We start from the raw sequence: 26,410 nt of genomic DNA, 5'->3' as shown, positions 1-26,410 counted from the left end.
CCTGCCAAGATGAGTTGTTGTCTCCTGACATGGGACACAGAAATTATGTTTATTCCAAAATTAACCCTAGTTATGTTATTTCTTCTTTGCTTGGCTCCTTTTAACCAAACCTCAGGTATCTCTGTGACAGGATCCCCAGGGTGCAACCTGGAACTGGGGTACCGCTGGGCACCTTTAACTCTCCAGATGGGCTGTCTCCCACAATGCTTTGCTAGTTACAACCAGCAAACCCCTCCACGCACTGTTATCACTCAGTACATCATCATGCTTCTTTTGCTTCTCAATGTTCTTGTTGCTTCCAGCCTAGGTGGGGGAGGAGAAAGGCAAAAGCATGATGCCACTGTCCCCAATTTTCTATCCTCTGTCCACGTGCCTGGAAGACACTAGTCCAGGCATGCCTGGTGGCCCTTGCTGAGTCATACAGTTGAGCAGTCCCCCTCGTGTGGGGCTTGCACAAATGTCATTGAATTTTAAACCCCTTGTTTAATATTCTCCAGTTGGTCAATGGCTGATGATGATCATTCAACGCCTGCCCAGGTGTTGGTCACCTCCTTTGTCGTTGTCATTGGAGAACTAGCATTAGACACACTCAAACTTACAACATATTTCAGTAACAACCATGCAGCAAAATCTCATAACTCCATACACACCAACGATATACATATTTGGACAGAACAATGGGTTTCAGCAGATCTTGACTTTCCATGGGATAGCTTACCTGGCAGGCTTTGTATGAAATGTATCATAATTATACAACAGGGTGAATATGGGGGTTCCAGGGTGCTGCTCTGAGGTACAGAGTGTCACATCTGAACATTGAAGGGTCTAGCTGGAGCCCACTGCCCATTCATACTGACCCACATTGTCTCATCATTTCTTTGTGCTCCCCCGCTTGTCTTAGAATATAAACTCTTAAGGACAGGGACCATCTTCCAGTTCTGTGTTCGTACAGCACCTTGCACAATAGGGTCCTAGTCTATGACTGGTGCTCTTAGCTTCTAGCTATGGTCAGAGCCAGCACTAGGCATAAGCAAACAAAGCAATTGCTTAGGGTCCCAAGAAACTTAAGGGGGCCCCCTATTATTAGTATGTATAGTGTGTGGGGTCTCCCCCAAAATATTCTTGCTCAGGGGCAGGGCCGGTGCAAGGAAGTTTCGTGCCCTAGGCGAAACTTACACCTTGCACCCCCCCCAGCTTCCTGCCCCCCCTCCACCCTGAGGGCCCCCACCCGCAGCAGCTCCCTCCCCTGCCCTGAGGCGCTCCCCACCCCGGGGAGCTGTGCAGCACCTCCCCACCCCAGCTCACCTCTGCTCCGTGTCCTCCCCGAGCCCGCCGCCCCCTGCTCTAATTCTCCTCCCCTCCCAGGCTTGCGGCACCAAACAGCTGATTGGCGCTGCAAGCCTGGGAGGCGGGAGAAGTGGAGCAGGTGGATATGGCTGGATTTTTAACATGGACAGTAGCTCCTGGCTGTAGCTCTGACTAAACACTTCCAGTATCTAACAGACAGTGGACCTTGGATAACTTTCAATACTGCAACTTGCAGTCCAACTTTTGGCAAACTAAGCACAGGTGAAAGTCTGACTTTGCATCGCCTTCCCTTCCTAGAACTGGCCTCATGTTCCAGAGATGTGGGGTGGGATTGTCCAAAGGCTCAGCACTGGACCAACTCCACTCATTGATATCCGTGGTAAACCCCACCCTGTGGGCTGCATCTGAATGAGGAATCAAAAGGGACCTGAAACAGAGGAGCACTTTCCACTGGCCATGGTATTGGGCTGGAAAGCCAGATTCCTGGGCTCATAGGAGGGCAACGTGACAATCCTGCTTTTCCCCACAGACCGTGCAAGCGGGCACTTCTCCAAAACCACTCGTCTTGCCAATCACTTGACTGCAGGGAAGTGTGCTATGAAGAGCTCTTTTTAGAGAGAGGCTTGACGCAGGGACTGATGTGTCTCCATTTTGATGGGTGAGTGCGCTGCTTGCTAGACAGACCTAGGTAAAAATACCAGTAAGAGGAATGACTTGATCAAATCAGCTTCTTGCCACACTGAGCCTGACTGTCTCTCCAGTGCCTGGTCAAAGACTGAGGCCTTGTCTACACTACAAAATTAAGTTGACCTAAATTACGTCGACGTACATCAGGGGCGAGCAAACATTTTGGCCTGAGGGCCACATCGGGTTTCTGAAATTGTATGGAGGGCTGGTTAGGGGAGGCTGTGCCTCCCCACAGGACCGGTTTTAGGAAGTGCAGGGCCCGATTCGAATAGTTTCGACGGGGCCCCAGCAGGAATGACTCATCCAGCGGAGCTCCGGGTCTTCGCAGCACTGAAGGACCCGCCGCCGAAGTGCCGCCAAAGATCCGGAGCGAGTGAAGGACCTGCCGCCGAAGTGCCGCCAAAGATCCGGAGCGAGTGAAGGACCTGCCGCCGAAGTGCCGCCAAAGACCCAGAGTGCTGCCGGGTGAGTAAAAATTAAAAAGGCGCCTAAGTTAGGCGCTCTTCTTTGGGGCATGGAGCCCTCTTAGGCGCGGGGCCCGATTCGGGGGAATTGACCTAAAGCCGGCCCTGCCTCCCCAAACAGCCAGGCATGGCCTGGCTCCTGACCCCTATACGACCCCGCTTCTTGGTCCCTGACAGCCCCCCCGGGACTCCTGCCCCATCTAATGCCCCCATTCCTTGTCCCCTGCCCCCCCCAGGACCCCCGCCCCATTCATCCCTCCCTGTCCCTTGACCGCCACAGAATCCCCCATCCCTGACTACCCCCTGCCACCCCATTCAACCCCTCCTCTCATTTCTGACTGCCCCCCAGGACCTCTGCCCCATCAACCCACCCTCTCATTCCTGACTGCCCCCCCCCGGGACCCCTGCCCCTGATTGCCCCCCACCGCCCCATCCAACCTACCCTCTCCTTCCTGACTGCCCCCATTCAACCCCCATTCCCCTCCCTCTGACCAATCCTACCCACACCCCTGCCCCCTTACCACCACTCCCAACTCCCCTGCCCTCTATCTAACCCCCCCTGCTCCCTGCCCCCTTACCGCACCGCCCAGAGCATCAGGACAGGCAGCCACACCGCCCAGCTGGAGCCAGCCACAAACTGCGCAGCACAGAGACCGGATCAGGCCAGGCTCTGCAGCTGTTCTGCCCCAGGAGCTCACAGCCCCGCCCCCCAGAGCATTGCGCTGGTGGCCCAGTGAGCTGAGGCTGCAGGGGAGGGGCCGGGGACTAACCTCTCAGGCCAGGAGCTCAGGGGCCAGGCTGGAGGGTCTCACGGGCTGGATATGGCCTGTGGGCCATAGTTTACCCACCTCTGACGTACAGCCACTGCAGTAATGGATAGCTCAGTGGTTTGAGCATTGGCCTGCTAAACCCAGCGTTGGGAGTTCAATCCTTGAGGGGGCCATTTGGTGGGGGGATTGGTCCTGCTTTGAGCAGGGGGTTGGACTAGATGACCTCCTGAGGACCCTTCCAACCCTGATATTCTATGTCTACACGATGCCTCCTCTGATGGCGGTGCGCGTCCTCAACAGGAGTACTTCCATCGACTTGACTGTGGGGCAGTGACAGCCAGACCCCACCTCACCCTAGGGCTCACAGCCAAAGCAGTCAGGCTCCACCTGTGAGGGACTGACAGCCAACGTAAGCAATGCAGTGTCTACACACACACTGCATCACCCTAACTACATCAAGCTAAATGCTACGCCTCTTGCGGAAGTGGAGTTATTAGGTCGGTGCAGCGAGCGTTTTAGTGTAGACACTGACAGAGTTAGTCCGATGTAAGCTGCCTTACGTTGACCTAACTCTGTAGCGTAGACCAAGAAACACACACATATACCAGCCAAAGCACGTCCCTATTCTTCACAGTTTTTAAACAGTGTCTGGAGCCGTTTAACCTTTTGCCTCGAGAAGTTAAGAGTTTCACAAAGCTGAGTGTTAATACTTTAAATGTTCAGTGTTTTGAAACCTCAGCTTCCAACAGAGAAAAGATTAAACACCCAGCCTTCATTAGCTTGCGATTGCGTGATGGGGGACTGACAGACATGCTTAAAAACCCAGACTGTACACGCTACAATCACATCCTCCACAACTGAGGAAAGACAGTTACTCACCTGTAGTAACTGTTGTTCTTCGAGATGTGTTGCTCCTATCCATTCCAGACCCGCCCTCCTTCCCCACTGTCGGAGTAGCCGGCAAGAAGGAACTGAGGAGCGGACGGGCGTGTTGCTAGGTAAAAGTTCAGAGATGAATGGATAGGAGCAACACATCAAGAACAACAGTTACTACAGGTGAGTAACCGCTTTTTCTTCTTCGAGTGATTGCCATTCCAGTTAGGTGATTCGGGTCGGAGTGAGACGTGGCGGAGTATAATATCGAGACTGCTGCACCAACGCGTAGTGGGAGGCGAAGGTGTGGACCGAAGACCAGGTGGCCGCCGACAGATGTCCTGGATCGGAACAATGGCAAGGAAGGCAACAGATGAGGCGGTGTGCAGTGAGGCAGCCTGGCGGTACGCGAGCCAGCTCGTAGCAGGTCCGGATACACGCAGTGACCCAGGAGGAAATCCGCTGGGATGATATCGGCTCTCCCTTCATGCGGTCAGCAACCGCTACGAACAGCTGGGGCGAACGCCGGAAGGGCTTAGTCCGCAGTGTATGCAGATGCTGTTCCCGAGGCGAGGCATGTGGCTTCGGGAAGAACACCGGGAGGAAGATCTCCTGGTTGAGATGGAAAGCTGACACTACCTTCGGGAGGAAGGCCGGATGAGGGCGAAGCTGTACCTTGTCCCCATGGAAGATAGTGTATGGTGGGTTAACCGTTAGAGTGCGAAGCTCAGAAACTCATCTCGCTGATGTAATGGCGACAAGGAAGGCCGTCTTCCAAGAGAGGTAGAGCAGGGAGCACGTGGCTAAGGGCTCGAACGGAGGACCCATCAGCTTGGCCAACACGAGGTTCAAATCCCAGGTCGGGCAGGTCCAGGCCCTTGAGGAAGCGGGAAACCATCTGGTTCGAGAAGATGGACCGACCTTCCACGGAGGGACGAAAGGCGGATACCGCTGCCAGGTGAACTCTCAAGGAGGAGACCGCAAGACCTTGCTCCTTAAGGTGCCAGAGGTAGTCCAGGATGGTAGGGACCGGGACCAGGAATGGATTAAGACCTCGATGATCACACCAGAGTGCAAATCTCTTCCACTTCGCTAGGTAAGTGGAGCGAGTGGAAGGCTTTCTGCTCTCCAGCAGGACTTGCTGAACCGCTGCAGAACAGCCCCTCTCCGCGTGGGTCAGCCACTCAGGTACCAAGCTGTAAGATGGAGGGACTGCAGGTTCGGATGGCGGCGTCTGCCGAAATCCGGGGTGATGAGGTCCGTCCACAACGGAAGGGGGATGGGTTGAGAGCTCGAGCAGCAGGGTGTACCAGTGCTGGCCAGGCTGGCGCTACTAGAATGACGTGGCTCTGTCCTCCGGCTTCAGGAGCACGAACGGAGGGAAGGCGAGAGGAGGCGATCCGTCCAGGGGTAAAGGAAGGCGTCCGACAGTATGAGCAAAACTGGTGGCACTTCCTGTTCTCCCTGGAGGCGAATAGGTCTACTTGGGAAACCCCACCTCCGGAAGATTGTGTGGACGACATCTGGACGGAGGGACCACTCGTGGGAGAGGAACGACCTGCTGAGATGGTCGGCCAGCGTGTTCTGCACTCCCGGAAGAAAGGATGCTTCCAGGTGAATTGAGTGGGTCACGCAGAAGTCCCACAGGAGCATCGCCCTTGCAGAGGGGGAGGAGCGGGCTTGCTTGTTCACGAGAACATCGCGTGGTGTTGTCCGTGAATACTGTCACACAGCGGCGTTGGAGGTGGGTGCAGAAGGTGCGACAGGCCAGGCGGATCGCGCGCAGCTCACGGACATTGATGTGCAGGGCGAGCTCCTGGGGCGACCACAGGCCCTGCGTGTGGAGGTCGCCCAGGTGAGCCCCCCAACCGAGTGCTGAGGCATCCGTGGTCAGAGTGGCGGACGGGCGAGGAGGGTGGAACGGGACTCTGGCGCACACAACCTCCGGGTCGAGCCACCAGTTGAGGGACTCGAGGGTCGTCCTGGTGACCCTGACCACCATGTCGATGGGGTCTCGATGTGGCTGGTACACCGACGCGAGCCAAGACTGGAACGGACGGAGGTGGAGCCGCGCGTACGCGGTGACATACGTGCACGAAGCCATGTGGCCCAGGAGGCGGAGGCAGGAGCGCACCGTCGTGGTAGGGAAGGCGACGAGGTCCCGGATGATGGTGACCATCGTCTGGTGTCGAGAGCGAGGGAGACAGGCCCTGGCCACCGTGGAGTCGAGGACCGCTCCGATGAACTCCACTCGCTGTGTCAGAATCAAAGTGGACTTCTCGGCGTTGATGAGAAAACCAAGCCGCTGAAAGAGAGACAGGATTTCTGCCATCTGGTCCATCACAAGTTGCCGGGACTGACCTCGAACCAGCCAGTCGTCGAGATACGGGTAGACGTCGGAGGGCTGCGGCAACTACTGCCATGCATTTGGTAAATACCCTCGGGGCGGTGGAGAGTCCGAACGGCAACACGGCGAACTGGTAGTGGGTGTTGTTGACCACAAACCGGAGGTAACGACGATGGGGAGGATAGATTGCGACATGGAAGTACGCGTCCTTCATGTCGAGGGCGGCAAACCAGTCTCCCGGATCCAGAGAGGGAATGATGGTCCCCAAGGTGACCATGCGAAACTTGGGCTTGAGCAGGTACTTGTTCAGCTCGCGAAGGTCCAGGATAGGACGCAGCCCGCCTTTCGCTTTGGGGATGAGAAAATAACGGGAGTAAAATCCCCTGCCCCGCCTATCTTGAGGCACTGTTTCTATGGCACCCACGCTCAACAGAGTCTGGACCTCTTGTAAGAGGACTTGCTCGTGAGAGGGGTCCCTGAAGAGGGACAGGGAGGGTGGGTGGGAAGGAGGGGGCGAAACAAATTGCAGGCGGTATCCTGACTGGACCGTTTGAAGCACCCAGTTGTCTGTTGTTAATTGGGACCACGCCGAAAAGAAATGGGAAAGGCGGTTGTAAAATAATGGGGAAGGATCCGAGAGTGATGGGCCGCATCAAAAGGCCTGCTTGGTCCCCTGAGGGGCCTTTGCCGGAAGGACGACGCGATTTTGGGCCATTGTAAGGCCGATACCGAGACTGATAGACAGGTCGGGAGGGCTGCTGATGGAAGGGCCTGCGCTGCGTCGCCGGCGTGTGCATGCCGAGAGTACGTATCGCAATACAGCCGTCCGTCAAAGTCTGGATTCGAGAATCCGTCTTTTCAGAGAAAAGACCCTTTGTGTCGAAGGGCAGGTCCTGTAGCGTATATTGGACCTCCGGCGGCAGGGTGGAAGACTGCAGCCAGGCGATACGCCGCATCGTCACACCGGAGGCCAAGGTCCTAGCACCTGAGTCCGCAGCGTCGAGGGCGGCCGTGATGGAGGATCTAGACGATCTCCTCCCCTCCTCCAACATCGCCGCGAACTCCTGGCGGGAGGCTGTTGGCAGGAGCGCCGTAAATTTCGCCAGGGACGTCAAGATATCGAAGACGTACCTGGCGAGGAGGACCATCTGATTGGCTATCCGCATTTGCAAACCTCCAGCGGAATAGACCTTTCGGCCTAGCAGGTCCATACGCCGCGCGTCCTTTGATTTGGGTGCAGGGGCCGGTTGGCCGTGCCGCTCCCTATCATTAACCGACTGGACTACCAGGGAGTCCGGGGTCGGATGCGTGTACAGATATTCATTGTCCCTCCCACGGGCTGAGTATTTGCGTTCAACCCCACGGGCTGTAGGAGGTACGGATGCAGGCGTCTGCCAGATAGTGGTGGCATTCTTCTGCACTGTCCGCACAAAAGACAGTGCGACTCGCACTGGCACGTCTGCCCCAACTACGTTTGTGATGGGGTCCTCGTCCTCCTGTACTTCCTCTATCGGCAGGGCCATAGCCGTCGCCACGCGGCGAAGGAGGTCTTGGTGAGCCTTTAAGTCGATGGGCGGAGGCTCCTTCGTCGACGCTCCGGCCACCGCTTCATCAGGCGAGGACGAAGAGGACAAGCCCTGGATGACCGCCTCCGAAGAGGGATCCGCCGCCTGCTCGTCGGGGGGGGGCGGGCTGCGCGTGCCCCTGGGGTTCCGACGGTATAACATCCGCAGCAGGTGGCAAAGGGGCCGGTCGGGTGATTGTCGCCTCTGGAACCCTGCGCTCGGACGCGAGAGGCCTTGGGGGGAAGGGCACCCCCTGAGCCTCATACTGGGCCCATGGAACCCAGAAGCCCCACGGCTGTGCCCCTTGAGGATGGCCTTGTGGGGTGGGTGGTAGGAGTCTGAAGCCTTCCGTCCCAGAAGCGACCAACGCGGGCCGAGATGGCCATGGAGGTGCCGAGGCGCTGACGGAGTGCGCTGCAGAGTGAGGCAGTCCGTCCCCAGATGGCAGTGAAGAGCGATGCTGGTCCGCTCGGTACCGGAAGGCGAGAGCTCGACCGGGATTGAGAGTGCCGGACGGAGACCTCTGACGGTGCCGACATGATGGCGACCTGGACCTCGCGCGCGCCGTACCGCGATGGCGAGTGGTGCCGAGATCGCGAGCGACGGACGGAGACCTGCCGTAGGACCGAACGAAGACCCGGGACGTCGTCCATGTCGCCTGTCCAGGGACGGTGGCCGGGTCATTCTGGCCGGCTTTCCCGCCGACACGACAGCCCGCACCAGCGGTGCCGGAGGCCTGGTGCCTCTATGAGCTGAATCAGCTCTCGCGCGGAGGAGAATGTCTCCGGCGTTGACGGCAGCCGGGGCTCAACCACGGACGGTACCGGGGAGCGTGGCAGCGCCGACTGCGCCAGAGTCAAAGTCCGTGCACGGCTTGTGCACGGTCAGGTTGCGCAACCGCTGCCGAGTCCTCAGCGCGAACCCGCGCCAGTGCCTTCGCCAGCCTCTGCTTCTTTGAATCTGTGGTGCCGCTGAGCTGGAGCGCTTCGTGCCGCTGCGCGCTCTGCACCGAGGAAGCTCGCGTGCCGGTGCGGACGGTGCCGTGGCTGAAGCGACGCCCATCAAGAGCTGCTTCAGCGGATATCCCGCTCTTTTGAGTCCGGTTTAAATGTAGAACAGAGCGAACACTTATCTGTTCTATGCCCTTCGCCCAGGCAACGGAGGCAGGCGGGTCTCCGACGGGCATAGGCCTCAAGCCCGGTGCTTTGGGCATGAGCGTGAGGCAAAAAACCACCCCTTTTACCTTATCTATTAACACTAACTAACTAACTAACTGTAAAACTAATCACTAAACTAACTATATACAAACAAGAAGCGAGAGCTAGGGTCGTGGAGAACGAAGAGCACTCCACCGTTCCAACTGGCCGTCACGGGCGGTAAGAAGGAACTGAGGAGCGGATGGGGGGTATATAACGCGCCACTCTAGGCGCCAGCCGCCCGCCGGTGTTGCTAGGGTGTTCCGAGATGCCGTAACTGGAATGCATAGGAGCAATCACTCGAAGAAGAACTAATAGGCTCTCCTCAAAGACCTGCTTCCTCTCTGGTCTAATTACCTCCCTCAAATGATGCGGAACCAAGCTCAGCTTCTCTGAGATTACAAAATACATGTTTTTAGATCAACTCCCCATCCTAAAACAGAAGATTCACTGCAAGAGATTTAAACCAAAGATCAGAAGCTGTGATGAGCCCCAAACATAGATTGTTCTACTGATGCACCAAAAGCCAAAACCTTAATTAATAACCTAATCAAGTCCAGGGAAGGTCGTATAAACCCACGTTAGCTTAATCAAAACTGTTAGGGGAGTTCTGAACATTGGATTTTTACTTGCAAAAATTGAATTTCTCCCTGTAACCATCACAAAAAACTTTCCTACAAAGTCAGCCAGTCACACATCTTATTACAGAAGTTTTGCATTCTTGTGCTGTCCTCACATCATCCAAGTCTTCTAGATAAAATTAGCTCTTCTGAGAAAAAAAGCTATTTTGCTACGCAAGCAAGCACTAGCCTTATTCATCATGGGTCAAAAGGAAAGGCCTCTGCCTTATTTTTAGCCTAGAAATAAGGCAGGACTCTCTACTTTTGACCCCTGGGGAATAAGGCCAGTACTTCTTTGTGTAGGAAAAGCCACACCAGTGTATATTCTCCCACTTAAGTAAACAGGCAATAATTTGTTGTGTTCACAGCACACACACGGAGAAATGGGATAATAGTAACATCACTTTATTTCTTGGAATTCAGAATAATGCACAAGAACCCAAAACCAGAGAGAGACAAAGCAGGCTGCTCCCTCCCACAAAGAGGCAAATTGCACCATACCTGACTGCCTGCAAAACGGATTGCAGAGATTGTCCATTTTAATACCAGCACTTACCCATAGTATACTGCCATGGTATGTTTCATAACACATTTTCTTTCGGTTTTCTCTGATTAACCCTGGGTAGCTTAAAAACTATCTTACACTGCATACACACTTGCCAACAGAGCCCCCTAGCCTGCAAGGACCACCCATTGCTTGTAAAGGGATAGCTTGCAAGTCCAACATAATCCTCAATACACTACATAATTGGATTTCTCTAGAACAGGATCTGCCCCAGAAATGCAACCACTTCTTATGTCAATTTTTGAAGAGACTTATGGAAAATCCAACCACACGCATCTAGGTTTAAACAAAAACAAGCAGGTATGACTCAGCAAGGACCATTAGCAATTGGAAGTCAGTCATTGGGGTAAACAGTGGCAGAGAAATACTAGTAATGTTTTGCAATTTCTTTTTCAGTTTATAAATTTCATTCTGAAGCTTTTTGAAAAGGAACAATTGGGGGGATTTTTTTTTTTAAATGTGAAAATTTGCTACCAACATTCTATTTCTTCAGTTTTCATTCCCATCCACTTTTCCCCTCCTATTTTACTCCTGAGGGAATTTTGTGTCACTGTATGTGCACAGAATTCATGTCCCCCGCAGATTTCTTTGCTTCCCCGCAGAAAAATGACTTCTGACAAGAAAGCAAAGGGAACGGCACAAGAGCGCTCATGCGCTCATCCCTGGCAGCCAGGGGTGGCTCTAGGCATTTTGCTGCCCCAAGCACGGCAGGCAGGCTGACTCCGGCGGCTTGCTTGCGGAGGGTCCCTTGTGGCGAGTGGCAGAGCGCCCCCCACGGCTTGCCGCCCCAAGCACGTGCTTGGCATGCTGGGGCTTGGAGCAGGCAGGTTTGTTTGGACACCCGGAGCAGCTGGTAGAGATGTGAATCACTGCCAGGGGGGCGGGGGAGAAGAGAGAGAGAGAGACACACACTGACTGTCTCTCGCTCACTACTGCAGCACACTTGGCATAGAGGGGACGGTCTTTGAGGTGTTTCTGAGGAGGTAAAAATGGAGCAAGCTCTGCCCCCTCAGAGCAGAATGTAGCAGCCTGCCTGCTTAGTGAGTTGTTCCCATTGTCTTTGTGGCTTCCCCCGGGAGTATAAAACACATATAAAAGTTTTAAGGCTCCTTTACATTGCCAGAGTGGTATAAAGGACAGTGTGGCTTATAAATGCTTATGGTCCTTTAGCAATTAGAAATGGTCTAACTTTTTGGACTGAAAAAATTTCCTATCAAAATATGTTCCATGAACTTTTTGCTCCTGACCTTTCTGGAGATGGGCAGTAGCCAATATAAATGGTGAGTTTGATTCTCCAGCCCTCGCTTGTTCTTCAGTTGCCTATGATGTAACACTAAGCATCTGGCTGCATATATTTGTTGACTAATAACTAGAAATAAATAAGGGTTAAACCTAGCTATATTACTATTAAGCAAGAAGGCTTGGGGATTTCCTCCAATGCTCCCCACTCCCGTTCTCCATCCACTGCATTGTAATATAAATGAGTTACCAAAATAATTGAAACCAGAGTAACTATAGTCTATTATTTTCACAAATAAAATATGCAGAATTTTTAAATATTGTGTGCAGAATTTTTAATTTTTTGGCCCAGAATTCCACCAGGAATACTTTTTCCATTTTAAATCACTGAAAAGTGAGGGAAAGGAGAAAGAAATGAGGGAAATTAAACACTCATACACTTTCACTTAGTCAAAACTTGAATTTTTTTTCTTTGAACTACACTTTTTTGCAAAAAAATTCAATTTTCACAAAAGGTCATTTTTTTTCCATTGAAAATGTGTTTTGTATGAATTTTTGTGACCAGAGATAAGTGGAGAACACTGAAGACGGGTTCCACCCTGAACTTGTATTTCATGCTTTGTTAAGACTTTCAGGTCCTGACTTCTTGAGTGCTATAAAACCAAGCTAGAGTCAAGTCTGTAGTGCTTGTCCTCACAGATGTTCCACCACGGTTGGTGGACATTCTAGGGTAGTTTCTGGAAAATTGGTGATGGCCTGGGAGGGGTTGAAGTGGTTTCTTGGCACTTTTCTTTGCGCCAACTCCATGGGTGCTCCAGGGCTGGAGCACCCTCAGAAAAAAAAAGTGAGCTCAGTACTCACCAGCAGCCCCCCCCCCCAAATCAGCTCCTTCCCATCTCCCCCAGTGCCTCCCGTCCACCAGTGATCACTGTTCAATGGCATGCAGGATGCACTGGGGAGAAGGGTGAGGAGTGGAGGTGGGGCATGCTCAGGGAGGGGGCAGAATGAGGTGGGGCAGGGGTGGAGTGAGGGCGGGAAGAAGCAGGGTGGAGGTGGGAGCTCAGGGGAAGGGATGGAGTGGGAGGCAAGGCCTGGGGTGGACTGGAGGGCAGGACCTGGGGCAGAGCAGGGGGTCAAGCATCCCCCAGGAAATCACAAAGTTGGCGCCAGTGCTGCCAGCAATCAGAGAGGAGTCCTTGTTGATAGAGTAAGCATGGTAGGTGATTTGTGCCTCCGTAGCTGGCAGATCCAGGGGTCCCACCCAAACTTGCCTTCCTTGAATCCTCTATTGCCACATCCTTCCTTTGGTGGGGACCAGATTTTTCCTGTGGAATCTGGAGTAGGTGGAATGGCTGGGAGCTGGAGGGTTTCCCCCTGCCACCCTGTGGGGCTGGAGCTGGGGGGGTCCCCCCACCCCACCCTGTGGAGCTGGGAGCTCCGGGGGAGGCCCTGCCAGCAGTGGCAGCTGGGGAGCTGCAGAAGGATCCTCCCCACAGCATCTGGGCTACCCCCTATGTTATGAAAGCCGCTGGAAGTCACGGATCCTTAATTATAGCCACCACCTAGAGTTAAGGTAGCCTAATAGTTTGCATTATAAGACCCTGGTTTCAGTCACTTATAAATTTGCCAAACTTTAACCATTCAGCCTGAAACTCTCCATGGCAGCTGTCTGCCACAGACTACATTTTTGAGAAGATTTCAGCAGAAATGGGTCATGCATATATAGCATATATATGCATATAGCTCACAACACAAGGCATCCCAGGAGAGTTATTCTGGCGTTTCAATTAAAAGCCATCTTCTGCGTTTGAACATTCACATTGGGTTATTTGCAACAAAAGTGTCTAAGTATCCATTAGTCACTGTCTCCCTCTAGCGAAGGAACAGACTAAGTGCTCCAGCTACATAGCCTAAATTGCTTACAGTACACTGTCAACACCCAGCTAATCTTAGGTCTGATCCATTCGGTGCTATTGAATGCATTATACCCGGGGTTGATAGAAGCCAGGGCATGGATGACAGCAAGCTGGCTGAAACTCAGTCTAGACAAGCATGCTGCAATGGTGGTAGGTTGGGAAAAGCAGGGGGAAGATGTGGTGAGGCTCAGTAAGGCCTTTGGATAGGATTTTATTTTTAATATTACCTCCAATGGTCCCTACAGCCCAGGGCAGGCGTCCCCAGCCATGCAGCAAGCCAGTCGCCCTCCTGGCTAGTTGAAAGCTTTTTGGAAGGCTATTACAGCAGCCTGACACCTATGCCAGAGGCCCCAGACACACAGAAGAACAGCCTCCGATTGTATGCGTCTGCGGGCTCACAGTCTACCGAATTAATGCCTCCTGTCTATCTTGTCACCCACCTTGGAAAGGCGAGTGTCTCTGAGCTGCAGCTTCAAACCCTGGACTGCTCCAGCACACGTTTTAAGCCAACATCCCCAATGAACACAATCCATCTGAACAGAACATTTACAGAGTTCTGTGAAATACTGTGTCACGTTCTCTGGTAGGCTCCCTTCCCACCCGCCAATCATCCCATGCTATTTTCCTGCAACTTTGCTTTTAAGTGAATAACTTACCCCAATAGGCAGCAGGTTTAAAATAAACAAAAGGAAGTATTTCTTCACACAATGCACAGTCAACCTGTGGAACTCCTTGCCAGAGGATGTTGTGAAGGCCAAGACCATAACAGGATTCAAAAAAGAACTAGATAAATTCATGGAGGCTAGGTCCATCAAGGGCTATTAGCCAGGATGGGCAGGGATGGTGTCCCTAGCCTCTGTTTGCCAGAAGCTGGGAATGAGTGACAGGGGATGGATCACTTACCTGTTCTGTTCAATCCTTCTGGGGCACCTGGCATTGGCCACTGTCGGAAGACAGGGTACTGGGCTAGAGGGACTTTTGGTCTGACTCAGTGTGGCCGTTCTTATGAACAGAGATAAGAATTTATTTTTAAAAATACCATCCCCCCACCGAGACCGTCAGAGAAAACTTTCATAAGCAGATCCCTGTGCGGATACACAAATGTGTATCCATATCCAATCCACAAAAATTGTCTGCGGATTTGCAGAGCTCTACCCCGGGGGCTGCTCAGCCCATCGCCCCGCTGGAGCCCGGTTGGGGAGAGCCACGTGGGGAGCTGTGGGGAGCCGTCGCGGACCCTCCACCAGCCCTCGGCCGGACAGGCAGCCTGGGGGGCGGGTGCACGGCCGGGGCGGCTCTGAGCCTCCCCAACCCCGCACCACAGGCAGGTGGATGTTCTGCCACGTCTCCCCGCAACTCCCCGGCCAGGCTCCATGCTGGCCTGGCCGAGGGGAGACCTGTGGAGCTGCCCAGGCCCCCTGGAGTGGAGGGTCCACTGCAGCTCCCCATCGCTGCCCACCTGGCTCTTACCGTTGCTGGTCGGCAGCTCCAAGCTGCCCCCCTGGCTGGAGCCGGGTCAGGGAGAGCCACGCTGGCACCTGTGGGGAGCCACGGCGGACCCTCCACCTGCCCTGGGCATAGGGCCCAAGCAGCCCCTCGCCCAGTGTCCCTGCCCACCAGATGCCCCGACCAGGGCAGGTGGAGGATCCACGACGCGGTTCCTCTCAGCCGCCCGCCCGGCTCTTACCGTCAGAGCCGTGCGCGGATACATTTGTATCCGCATCTGTGCCGTTAGCCACAGAAACGGTACACGGATATCTACGGACATAAAGCGGATTCCTGCGGATTTGCAGGGCTACATTCTTAAGTCTCCCAGTTTGCGTTGCATTGTCTATTTGGAGGAGACCTCTGAAGGGAACAGACTGGGCCTTGTACCCAGCACTCAAATACAGCCTGGTGCTATTCCTTCGGGGAGGAAGGCATGGAGCTTTCCTGGCAAGGCCAATAAGTCAAGAAAAACAGAAGCCCTTTCTGAATAATAAGCATCCCTTTAATTGCTGACACCATTACAAAAACCGATTACATTAGCAACCAAAAAAGGAGTGTTTACTTGAGGCTGAAGTCAGAGGCAGCTACTCCCAGAATGTATCTAAGTAAAACAGTGTACAACATCAGTATTAAAATGTTATATTTATTCCGTTGTTGTCATTTCCCCGCTGGATTTTTCTGAACAAGTTTTACTGAGCAAAATAAAAGATAAAAGATTATACATTTACCGTATCTCCAGGAATGTAGAGGTCTAATTATCCAAACAATTTATATTATAAAACTAAATTCTGGAGGTGTCTACAGAGTTTTTCTTCTTTAAATCAGTAGTCTAACAAGAATTAGAAAAGACAAAACTCTGTTCAGTGTTTGACGAAGTAGAAAGGGTGAAAACATAAATAAGGCTTTAATTTGGCAAAATATAATACAATGCCTTCTGCTATCCTCAAATTAATGATTCCCCTGTGACTTCATTCTGCAAGAGAGAGAAAAAAAATCCACTTAAGCCAAGGAGTTTACAAATAATTACTGCTCAAAGAAATTGATGTACAACAAACATTAGTTGAGTGGGTCATCCCAAAAACTGGGCTAGTGGTCACCTCGGTGGTGAAGTCCAGGACAGTATGGATGCCAAAGCCCAGTGGGTTGGGAGGATGATAGCAAAAAGTGATCATCATTCTATTGTTTATAATGCCTCGTTACCCAATGTACAAAGCAGCTCTGAAGAAACTTGAGCTTCCTGATCCCTCAGAAGACACAAGCCATTGAGATAAAACCATGGATGCTAAGAGGAGGAGGAAGAAAGTACCTGTTCTAAATACAAGGGTGGGACAGTTCAGGCACTAACTTCACTGAACCTCCCCTGTGTTCATGACCTAAAAACTAATGGCTAATTGTTATAAACTGAACCTCAAACTCTGTTCAGTCTGCTATAGCAGCTCTTTCCATTCAGCCTGCGGCCTTTGCAGTTCTCCATCTCTCTAACTTTTAGCTTTCAGAGTAGCAGCCGTGTTAGTCTGTATCTGCACAAAGAACAGGATACTTGTGGCACCTTAGAGACTAACATTTATCTCAGCATAAGTTTTCGTGGGGGGAGGGGGAGAGGGCGGCCGGAGGAGGGAGGGAACGAGGGAGTGGGGAAGCTGCCCTGCCGTCCCGCAGGCAGGGCCACTCGGAACGCCGGGGCTTTAGGGGCTGCAGGGCCCTGGCCTAAGGGGGCCCCGGGGCCCTGGCCTGCAGCTCTAAACCGCCCTTCGGAATGTGGCCCTGAGTCCTCCAGCCCATGGCTGTGCGGCTGCCCCTGCTCTTCCCGAGTCCTCCAGCCCGTGGCTGTGCGGCTGCCCCTGCTCTTCCCGAGTCCTCCAGCCCGTGGCTGTGCGGCTGCCCCTGCTCTTCCCGAGTCCTCCAGCCCGTGGCTGTGCAACTGCCCCTGCTCTTCCCGAGTCCTCCAGCCCGTGGCTGTGCAACTGCCCCTGCTCTTCCCGAGTCCTCCGGCCCGTGGCTGTGCGGCTGCCCCTGCTCTTCCCGAGTCCTCCGGCCCGTGGCTGTGCGGCTGCCCCTGCTCCTCCTGAGTCCTCCGGCCTGTGGCTGTGCGGCTGCCCCTGCTCCTCCTGAGTCCTCCGGCCCGTGCTCGCAGGGCCGCATTCCAAAAGGGGCTTTAGAGCTGCAGGCCAGGGACCTGTGGCCCCCTTGGCCCAGGGCCCTGCAGCCCCTGTGTTCTGGGTGGCTCTGCCTGCCCTGGGGGGGGCAGCTCCCAGAATCACGGCTCCCAGAATCGCGGCCATGGGGGCAGTGCCGCGCTGCACAGAGCCACCTGCACACCCCCTGCATCAAACAGGAGCTGCCCCAGGTACGTGCTCTGCACCTCCTGCCCGCCCCAGCCCTGAGCCCCTTTCCACACCCTAACCCTAACCCAGACCTTCGAATCGCTGTGTCACAAAGTGTTAAACCAAGATTTTCAGAAATAATGAAACATATTCAAGCACATTGCTCTCACTAAAAATATTATTAATCATACATTATTTTTCGAGAGAGCAAAAAGGTTTTTTGTACCATTAATAAAATACAATACAAATTTTTAAAATAGTTTATTTCATCTCTCATCCTTTTTTAATTTTTTTGTATGTTTTATAATGCACATAATATATTAGTATAGTCGTACATGTATATAATTTATACATAAATAAATATACATATATTGGGGGGTGCGTGCTCAAAAAATTTTTAATGATAGGGGTGCGCGATCAAAAAAGTTTGGAGACCACTGAGCTACGCTACAATTTTATAGCCCCACGAGCCTGATTCAGCTGACATGGGCCGGCTGTGGGTGTCTTGCTGCAATGTAGACATACCCCAGGCTACAGCTAAAATATTCATTTCCTACCTACTAGCTGATAGTGTTCTTTTCCCTTTGAGAGCATTTGGCTTATTGACACAACCAGCTTCTTGAGGTGTCCTACATCTTGGCTTAGAGTCACTGCCAGGTTTAGTCTTTTTTCAGTCAATTCCTGAAATGGGAGTGAAGAATCATTAATAGCTCATTTACAGTCGAATTACTGAGAGACCAGAACTAGATTCTCAATCCAAAATGATGCTTTCTTACGCACCAGTATACACTGTGCAACAATGACAACGAACAGGGGTATCCCCACGCAGAGAACACTGGAGAAAGTGAAGGGTCCGTTGATTCGGGACTTACACGTACAGTGGGGTAGCCACAATGTGTCAGTGTCGGACTGTTGGCAGCTTAGCACCAAATCACCAGCAGGTCTCACTGAATATCTGATCAGAGTACAGGATGCACCCCATGAGGCATGTATATTGGGGGCGGAGATAGCACAGTGGGCAAGGGGAACCAGAATGCAACAATCTGACAGAATGATGACGGCAGCTCCCTTGAGTGAGGCAGGTCAGTCTGTATCCAACTGTGTCCAGAAGGACCTGGAGGAGTTACGTACATGTGTAATTCTAATCGACATGCTGCTAGTGATGGCTGGGAGGGGCAGATGAAATGGTTACCTAGTTTACATTAGGTGATGGCCTTCTGCCCTTCCCCACAAGCTGGTGTACAAGGCACCAATGCATTTTATAAAGAGTTTGGTTTCCACATGGATCTTGTTATTAGCAGCATATAATGGTGGTCACACCCTGGGGCACAAAGCTCCAGCTCCTATTCGCTGGAGACAGCGCAGTTCTAGTCCCAAGAGCAGAAAGCTGGCCTAGTATCAGCAGCACAGATTCGTCACTGCTGGAGGAGAGAGCACTCCGATTCTGAACGCCTGCTGAGCTGGCTGCTGGCTGGCTGCTCACACTCCCTCTGCTCCAGCGGCGGTTCTTAGCCCAGCCCTAGGGAGAATCTACGGACTGACTCTCTAGCCCGTTTGGTGCACTTCGCTGCACTCACCATATTTTAAAACAATTGGCTATAAAGTTAATAAGGTTCTCAAACCAACAGCTGAAAGAGGACTATAAAATCTAACAAGATCTAGAAAGAGGTCACTCTCCTGATGCAATCAAAATAGTGTCAGCACTATGGTATTTATCCAAAATTCATATTTTGCATAAATAGATGACATGCAACTTCACTAGCCATTTATTCTGGATTCCAGAAGTCAAACTTGCTCAGGTAGAACCAAACATGATATAAACCCCTATTTAGACTGCAAACATTTATTACTTTCACCAGACGATTCCACATAAGCCCATCATACAAAAAAACTGAGATGTTACTTATCAGAGAGGTAGCCGTGTTAGTCTGGTTCTGTAAAAGCAGCAAAGAATCCTGTGGCACCTTATAGACTAACAGACGTTTTGCAGCATGAGCTTTCGTGGGTGAATGCCCACTTCGTCGGATGCAAAAGATGTTACTATTTTCACTCGGCTCAGTAAACTCTGAAGCTGGAAGACACTGGGGGAGCTTTCATTTGCAAGTATCCACAAGTTTAAAAAAACCTGACCTCAGTGACTGAAATTATTCCAATACTCAGCTGGAATACAGAAAGGCACTTTGAGTGAAATTTTCAAAAGTGTCCAGCATTAGCTTAACTCTGTTCTCATCATATCATTAGCAATTTTGCCATTAACTTCAGTGGGAACAGACTTACACCAATGGTTAGTACACTTCTGAAAAACCCACCCTATTAGTTATGGAAAAATTACAATTATAAGTTCAGACAGAACCGCTTTTAGAGGTGTTGAATATTAAGATATGGTTTCCCAAGAGGTCTTCATCCTATGTTATCAGAACTAGTTCAACCACCACTAGATAATCTACTGAAGGGTAAGATTTTTGTAATAATCAAGTCTTAAAATATACAGCTTTAGTGAATGGTTTGTCCAAAACATGAGTCATCTTAAAAGGCAAAAAGTGATCATGGAAAAAAATACGTATCCCATTGGGCTAAGAGTATGACTGGATGCATCAAAAATCAACGAAGGACACTAAAATCAAACCTCCCAGCTCTGTCTGGGTGCCCCTGCTAGTCTAAGACATGTAGGTTGGTAAGAACGTGAGAGAGCTATGTTTGCACAGTAAGAGATCTGCAAACATGTTTCTCTACTGTAAAAATAACTGGGAATCTACATTAAATAAAGTAGCCACTATAAGTGATCAGACAATTAAAATCTGTGTATGCTGAACCTCAGCACTATGTCAAGTGTTTAACATGGATTAATAAGTATGATTGCAAGTTTGACTTGCAGTCTAGCAAATTAATGAGCCACAATTAACTGACAGCTGCATATGAGAGCACAACATACGGATTACACAATAATGAACTGGGACTGCTCCTCTCTTATGGTAACAGGTAAATGCTGTTTTTTATTCACTCTTACATCTCTTCTCCTCCAGTGGAGAGCTCTCCCTCTCTCACTCTCTAATTCTGTCTGCATCTCTCCCTTTCATATTCATCGTATAATTTCGTTTAGCTAACGGGGACTGGCTATAACTCGTTTTATTCATACCTCTTGGGGTCAAATCCCAATTCCCCCACTTAGACGTGGGCTCAACCCCACACAGCCACACTTACAATTTCAGGGCTGCAATACACTTGCTGCTGTGCCTTCCCCATAATTCTTGTAATTCTCCACCACGAGGAAAAAAAAGATTCTGACTGGTGCATCCGCCATTATTCTCTCCTCCGCAGCTGGTGAAGAGGAGGGAATCTGTGCCGACCACTCCCTCGCTGCAAGCTTCCCACAGCTCCCCTGCACTCAGCTCTCCCTGGGCAGGTGGGGAAGCAGTATTTGCCCTTTGTACACTCTCTAAAAAGCCCTCCGATAAAAAGATGTTGGAAAAGGAGCCGAAGAACACTCCCATCCTATGTGTGCCTGCGGCTCTCATCTTCCTGTCCAGACAGACAGTAAGCCCCAGTCACAGACTACACGGGGCACTCAAGTATTTAGTGTTGCAGTGGGGTTTTACGTTAGGATTCAGAGATTAGAAATGGGTAAGACTGCAACTGTGCTTTCAAAGGAGTGTACTCGCTAGGTAAGAAAGTGTCCAGATGTCTGTGCGCTATTAGAACTCACACAGCTCCTCTCTGTGAATTCAGACCTGGCATGTCCCTAGTGCTCAGTGAGGCATCTTTGAAACCATCCGGGCGAGTCAGGTGTTAACACTAAAGCAATGAGTTTAAATGTGCAATGGTTCAAATGTAGTTTCCTTTTTAGTTAAGCAACCATAATTCAGAACTGACGGAGCAAAGAGGATCCTGCCTCAGTGCAGCTGGCAGTGATGGCCTCTGCGTGGAACATGACTGAATCTCCTGACTTGTTTGCTTGACATCTCTGTATGTTTGCAAACTCTCTGTATCATCAGGGAACTTCCTAGTCCTGAAGCTTAAATAGCTTCATGGGACCAGATGTGTCTTTGGCTGCGGGCTCCGTAGCTTGTGATGCAACAGTCAAGCAATGTCAATGACTGATTGCTTTCTACTCTGTCATTCATTGTGTCTAATGACTGCAGAGCAAGGATTCTTCTATAGTGCTCTGTGGAGAACTCTGCTCCATTAGGCTTCTGAAGTCATTTTTACCTTCAGTAGCAAAATGGAGTCAATTGAAATTGCTTGTCCCATCAACATCGGCAGCTCCCTCCCTCCAAATACACCGGACCCTCGCTAGAACGCGGGATTTGAGATCCATGCGTGGTACCACGTTAACACGGGGAGCACATTATAGCGGAGACCGCGTTAAAATGAATTTCAATGAAAGTAATTAAATTTGGGATCCATGGCCGCGAACGCGTTATATGCGAATTCGCCTACATAACCACACATTCTAGTGAGGGTCCAGATTATGACATTTCTTCCACCCTTTGACCTAATGTAGCTGCTGGGAAGTCACAAGCTGAAGCAGACCTGCCCTGACATGGTTTAGCTTTTTAGCCCAATTTGCGTGCACAGACATGGCATGTGCGGGCTCACGAGAGACATCCAAGATGTTTAACCAAGTCAGGCCTTCACGGACATCCACAGCTTGATGTTGGTTGTCCAACTCTGTAGCCGCCAAAATATTTCAGCTGTAACCTTTCGATGACGAGAATCGCAAAATAGCCCCACACTCCAGAAAGCTGCCACACTGCAGCGCAAAGGGATTCTCCGGATCACTGCTTACTGAAATGCAGACCAGCGAGATTCTGCTGCCACGCCGGTCCAGGGTCATCATGCTCCCAGTGCCCCGGCATCGGCTAAAGTGGGACTAAGACACTTTCAGTGGGCTGATGCGCTCCTCCCTGTGGTTCGTACGGCTCTGACTGAAGGGGTTAAGCATGCGTGTTGCAGGACAAGCTGCCGGTCTCCACGTGGAATTACATGCTTCAGAATGCCCATCAAATGCTTAATGTTTGAAGCTCATTTAGTTACAGGAAGATTGTTTTTAAGTGTCCCTTCATGAGGGAGAAGCGCTGTTAAAACTCCTCCCACCTGCCTGCACCCAAAGGACCATGCCAATTTTATTTCCATTTTGAAAACCCTGGCTCGTGAGTCAACCCTCTGGCCCCACCCCCCAAGGTGAACTTGAAAGATAAGGTGGTCATGGTGGAAATACCGGCCAAACCCAAGTGCAAACACCCTTGTGATCCTGAGCATTGAGAGGGCACAGCTCAAGGAGGAAGCACGTCTGACATTTTTCTATGCTATGTAAATCTCCTGACTCTATTTCAGTGCCAGTGGAATATTGTACGTTCTGCAGTTACAGCTCATTTCTCAGAGTTAACACTTTGCATAAGACCTGAATTTCCCCTGGAGACGGACTCAAAGAAAACACTCACTGGCTCTGAGCAACCATCACTGTTCTCGATAACGTTGCCATCCCCGGCAGCTTTTCCTATTTCTCTCTCAAGAGATGCCAGTGACTCCTGGGCCTGTAGGGAAAAACAGAGGCAGCAATTGAAGGATGGAAAGCAAAGCACCTGTCTCCTCACTAATGTGATACACACAGGAAATAAGTGTTCTGGAGGAAATCTGTTGTATGTCACATTCGCTCAGGGGACCACACCGTTCATTGAGATTGACAGGTCTTACAATCAGGTATTTTGCATGTCAGGCTGGCTACACGTGAAAGTTATGCTAGTCGGGAATTTTAACAGCCTTGTGTCAAGATTAGGAAAAAAGTTCAAAAGCAAATAGTTTAATGTGAAAGACTAACTTGAATAAGCATCTGAAACCCAGTTCGTGTATCTGCCATTTATGCAGAATACAATAAAAATCCTCTAAGATGGAGTGACTTTATTGCTGTTACTGTAGGAATTAATCAACACAGTCAGCCCATACATTATGGTTACTGCACCATCACTTGCTTTGGTATTCTTGCACCTTAAATAAGGCCACTGATATCTTTTTAATGTAACCCTGCACCCAGAAAGCAGAGCTGCCGTAGTCTTTTGCCCTTCTCTCCAATTGCAATGTCCACCCTGGCGACAATGCTGGCTTGCAGACCTACCTCTACTAAAGATGTCTTCATCTGTCCAAACTAAAATCCTGGTGTGTCTGATATCTCCTCAAGGATATCTGGCAGTCAGCTGAAGCTCAACAGAGCTTTCAATCTTCCCCACCAAGGCCACCCTGCTTCTTCCTCTCAATCACTGGAACACCACCACCATCCTGCCTGTCACTCAGACTCACAACCTGGGTGTCATCGTCAACTCAGACCTCTAAGTTCTCCTATCCAGGCAAGGTTTAAATCTTGCTAATTTTTTCTGTGTAACATCTCTAAGATACGGCCTTTCCTATCCACCCACTTAGCGAAAACTCCCATCCAGGCTCTCTTCTCGATTACTCAACACGAGTCTCTGCAACCTTGACAAACGCAATCCATTCTGAATGCTCCTGCAAAGATCAATTTCCTAGCCCGCCATTTTGACCATGTGAGCCCTTGCACCCCTCCACTGGTTCTACTTTCTCTAGCACAGCAAATCTAAGCTACTGGACTTCGTTTTCAAGGCCTATCATTCACTATCAAGATGTTGACCCCAGCCTCCGTCACCCACTTGTTCAATTTTCAAACAAGCACCTTTGTGCCTTTGCACACGCTGCTGCTCCTCACGCTTGGGAGAAGCTCCCCATAAACATCTGCAAAGCTACCTCATCAGGGTCTTTCAAAACCCTTCTTAGAACGCGCTTTTCCCATGATGCCTACAAAAGAAAACCTAACAGTTCGGCTCTGGTGCAATGAGACCACTGCCGTCCATGCTCACCTACACGGTCTCATTGATGCCTTGAACTCCCACTGTCTGTCTGTCCCCATCTATTGTCTCTTGTCTGAAATTGTAAACTCTTTGGGGCAGGGACCATCTCTTTGTTCTGTCTGTACAGCGCTCAGCACAGAGGGCTCCTGGTGCAAGGCGGAGGCTACCGCAATCCAAACCATCATCTACAACCCTCAGAGTAACTAGAGAACACACACGACTTTAAATGTTACTGAGAAGGGTCCAGGGTTCAAGTCCCTGCTCAGGTGAAGAACTGAGAGCTGTTCTTTACATGAGGATCTCAGTGGAACACACTGATGTGTCATATGAAACTCTTCCCAAGATTAAAAGACTGGCCTTACAACTGGAAAAGCTCCTTCAGCAAACCAGGAAGAGCAAGAGTGTTATATCTACGTGGACTTGGGAAATAAGGGCCAGAACCTGCCCTATACTAGTGCACTCTGCTTTCGCACTTCTCCCGCAGCACTGAAGGGCATTAAAGCTAAGGGTTCCCTCAGCATGGGAGAGTGACACAACCGGCCTCATGTAACCCCATCTCATCTGCCAAGCAGAACAGGAGCGACAGTGGGGCGGTTGGAGCGCACTGCGCTCCAGTAATCCCGGGCCTTTGCAACAACCTCTGTGGAGAAGTTACACACCAACACGATCTAAAGCAAACAGCCAGCCAGCCCCAGGACTGAGAGTGACGGAAAGGTGGCATCAGCTGCACCAAGTGAAACTTCCTCAAATCCAAGTATTGATCCTCTCCATGTGAGATCAATTTATATATTGATTAGCAACATCAGCGTTTCTCACCCATCTTAGGTTATCCCCACTGCAAAACACATTCGCAACAATTGCTGGCAAAGAATCACTGATCTCATGCAGATATTTTTCTTTTCTAGATCTTGTAACATTATAGGATCTATTCCAGAGATAAACAGGCATGCATATACCAAGTGCATATACCAAGTGTAACTCATTACTGTTAAGTGCATATCTATTACATTTGCATCAGGAAGAATGCTAATGAACAGAACACAGTTTTAAGCAGAACAATCACTGGCTCTACAGCTTTTCAGTAGTTTCCTTCTGACCCTGTTCTATTCTCAAGTAAGCAGATATGTATCTTAGTCAGATAGTGCATCCGCTCTCAAAGACCATATACAGTACCACTGTCTGGAAATCAGAATTCAGGCCCTAGAATTTACGATCCCACTCCGCAAACATTCAGTTCAAAATTTTATAGTCCGCCTGTATTTTAGCACAACGGAACTACAGATGTTATTAGTGCCTGGTTCAAAAAAATAATCAAGCTTTTATAATACCTTAATCTGCATCCATTAAATAGCTTCCCTTACCTTAGGCAAGTCGCCAGCTACTTTCTGCCTCTCACTTTGATCAATTTTAAGTTTTGCTAGGGTATCATTTAACTGTGTTTTCAGCTGAAAAATAAAAAGAAAGAGTAAGGCTCTTTTTTAATTAGTATCCTTCTTGGATTAATCCAGTGCATTGTTGATTGCAGAAGGAACAAAAATGACTAACAATTACTACACTCAGGGGATTAGTCAACATGTGGTACAAGATTTACAAGGAGAGCCAAGGAAGAGATTCAAATCTATAAAGTTAAATGAAAGGAACAAAAGCTACAGAGAGAGAGAGTAGGGGCTAGAGTCAGCGTGACAACAGCATATGGTTTCAACTTTAAGCTACGCTGCCAGTAAGAAAAGTTGATACCAAAAAAGGTTGATGTTTGACTTAATTCACAGCAAACATCCAGAGATTAGGATATTGCCACAATATATTACTAGATCCGATCAAACTGTCCCCTCTCTACTAAAATTTGCCATGCCTTTGTCATCGTAGCATAGCACCTACTCATTACAAGCATGTTCACTCCACCAGCATGCCAATGTCGTGTCTAATGGTTTATCAAGCATCTATGAGAGATTAAAATGTTCATTGTGTTTAGACTTTATTATTTAGAACACTAAGGCGTTTCAGTCAAGGAGAATGATTTCTTTGTGTTGGTTGCACCAAAATACAGCCTCTAAAGAATGACTGTCATTTTAAATATATCCTTTTATTATTTGTATTGCTCTTTGACATGCATGTCAACTCCTCCAGGACTGTGGCTGCAACACTTAATGCACGATCCTCAAAGGGACAAGTTCACTAGAAACCTTGAAGT

At 50.3% G+C, this 26,410-nt stretch overlaps 1 protein-coding gene across 6 annotated transcripts in view; it reads right to left on the bottom strand.

Annotated features, from left to right (window-relative positions):
* Positions 1 to 15,518: 15,518 nt before the first annotated feature.
* Positions 15,519 to 26,410, bottom strand: part of KTN1 (kinectin 1) — a 112,777-nt gene continuing 101,885 nt past the window's right edge. For 4 of the 6 annotated variants that reach the window (XM_039535180.1, XM_039535183.1, XM_039535182.1 and 1 more), the window contains 4 exons: positions 25,581 to 25,664; positions 22,804 to 22,896; positions 17,924 to 18,043; positions 15,519 to 16,011 (listed from right to left, as the gene is read on the bottom strand). In XM_039535180.1, the coding sequence (XP_039391114.1) occupies positions 15,982 to 16,011; positions 17,924 to 18,043; positions 22,804 to 22,896; positions 25,581 to 25,664 (327 nt within the window). In that variant the 3' untranslated portion in view covers positions 15,519 to 15,981. Of the gene's footprint in view, positions 16,012 to 17,919; positions 18,044 to 22,803; positions 22,897 to 25,580; positions 25,665 to 26,410 lie in introns of all 6 variants that reach the window. The other 2 variants (XM_039535181.1, XM_039535184.1) reach the window with 2 other exon arrangements.

The sequence above is a fragment of the Mauremys reevesii genome, linkage group 4 (assembly GCF_016161935.1).
Source record: "Mauremys reevesii isolate NIE-2019 linkage group 4, ASM1616193v1, whole genome shotgun sequence".
Lineage (NCBI taxonomy): Eukaryota > Metazoa > Chordata > Testudines > Geoemydidae > Mauremys > Mauremys reevesii.
The sequence above is the reverse complement of the archived record's forward strand: the minus strand, read 5'-3'. Positions and strand labels throughout refer to the sequence as shown.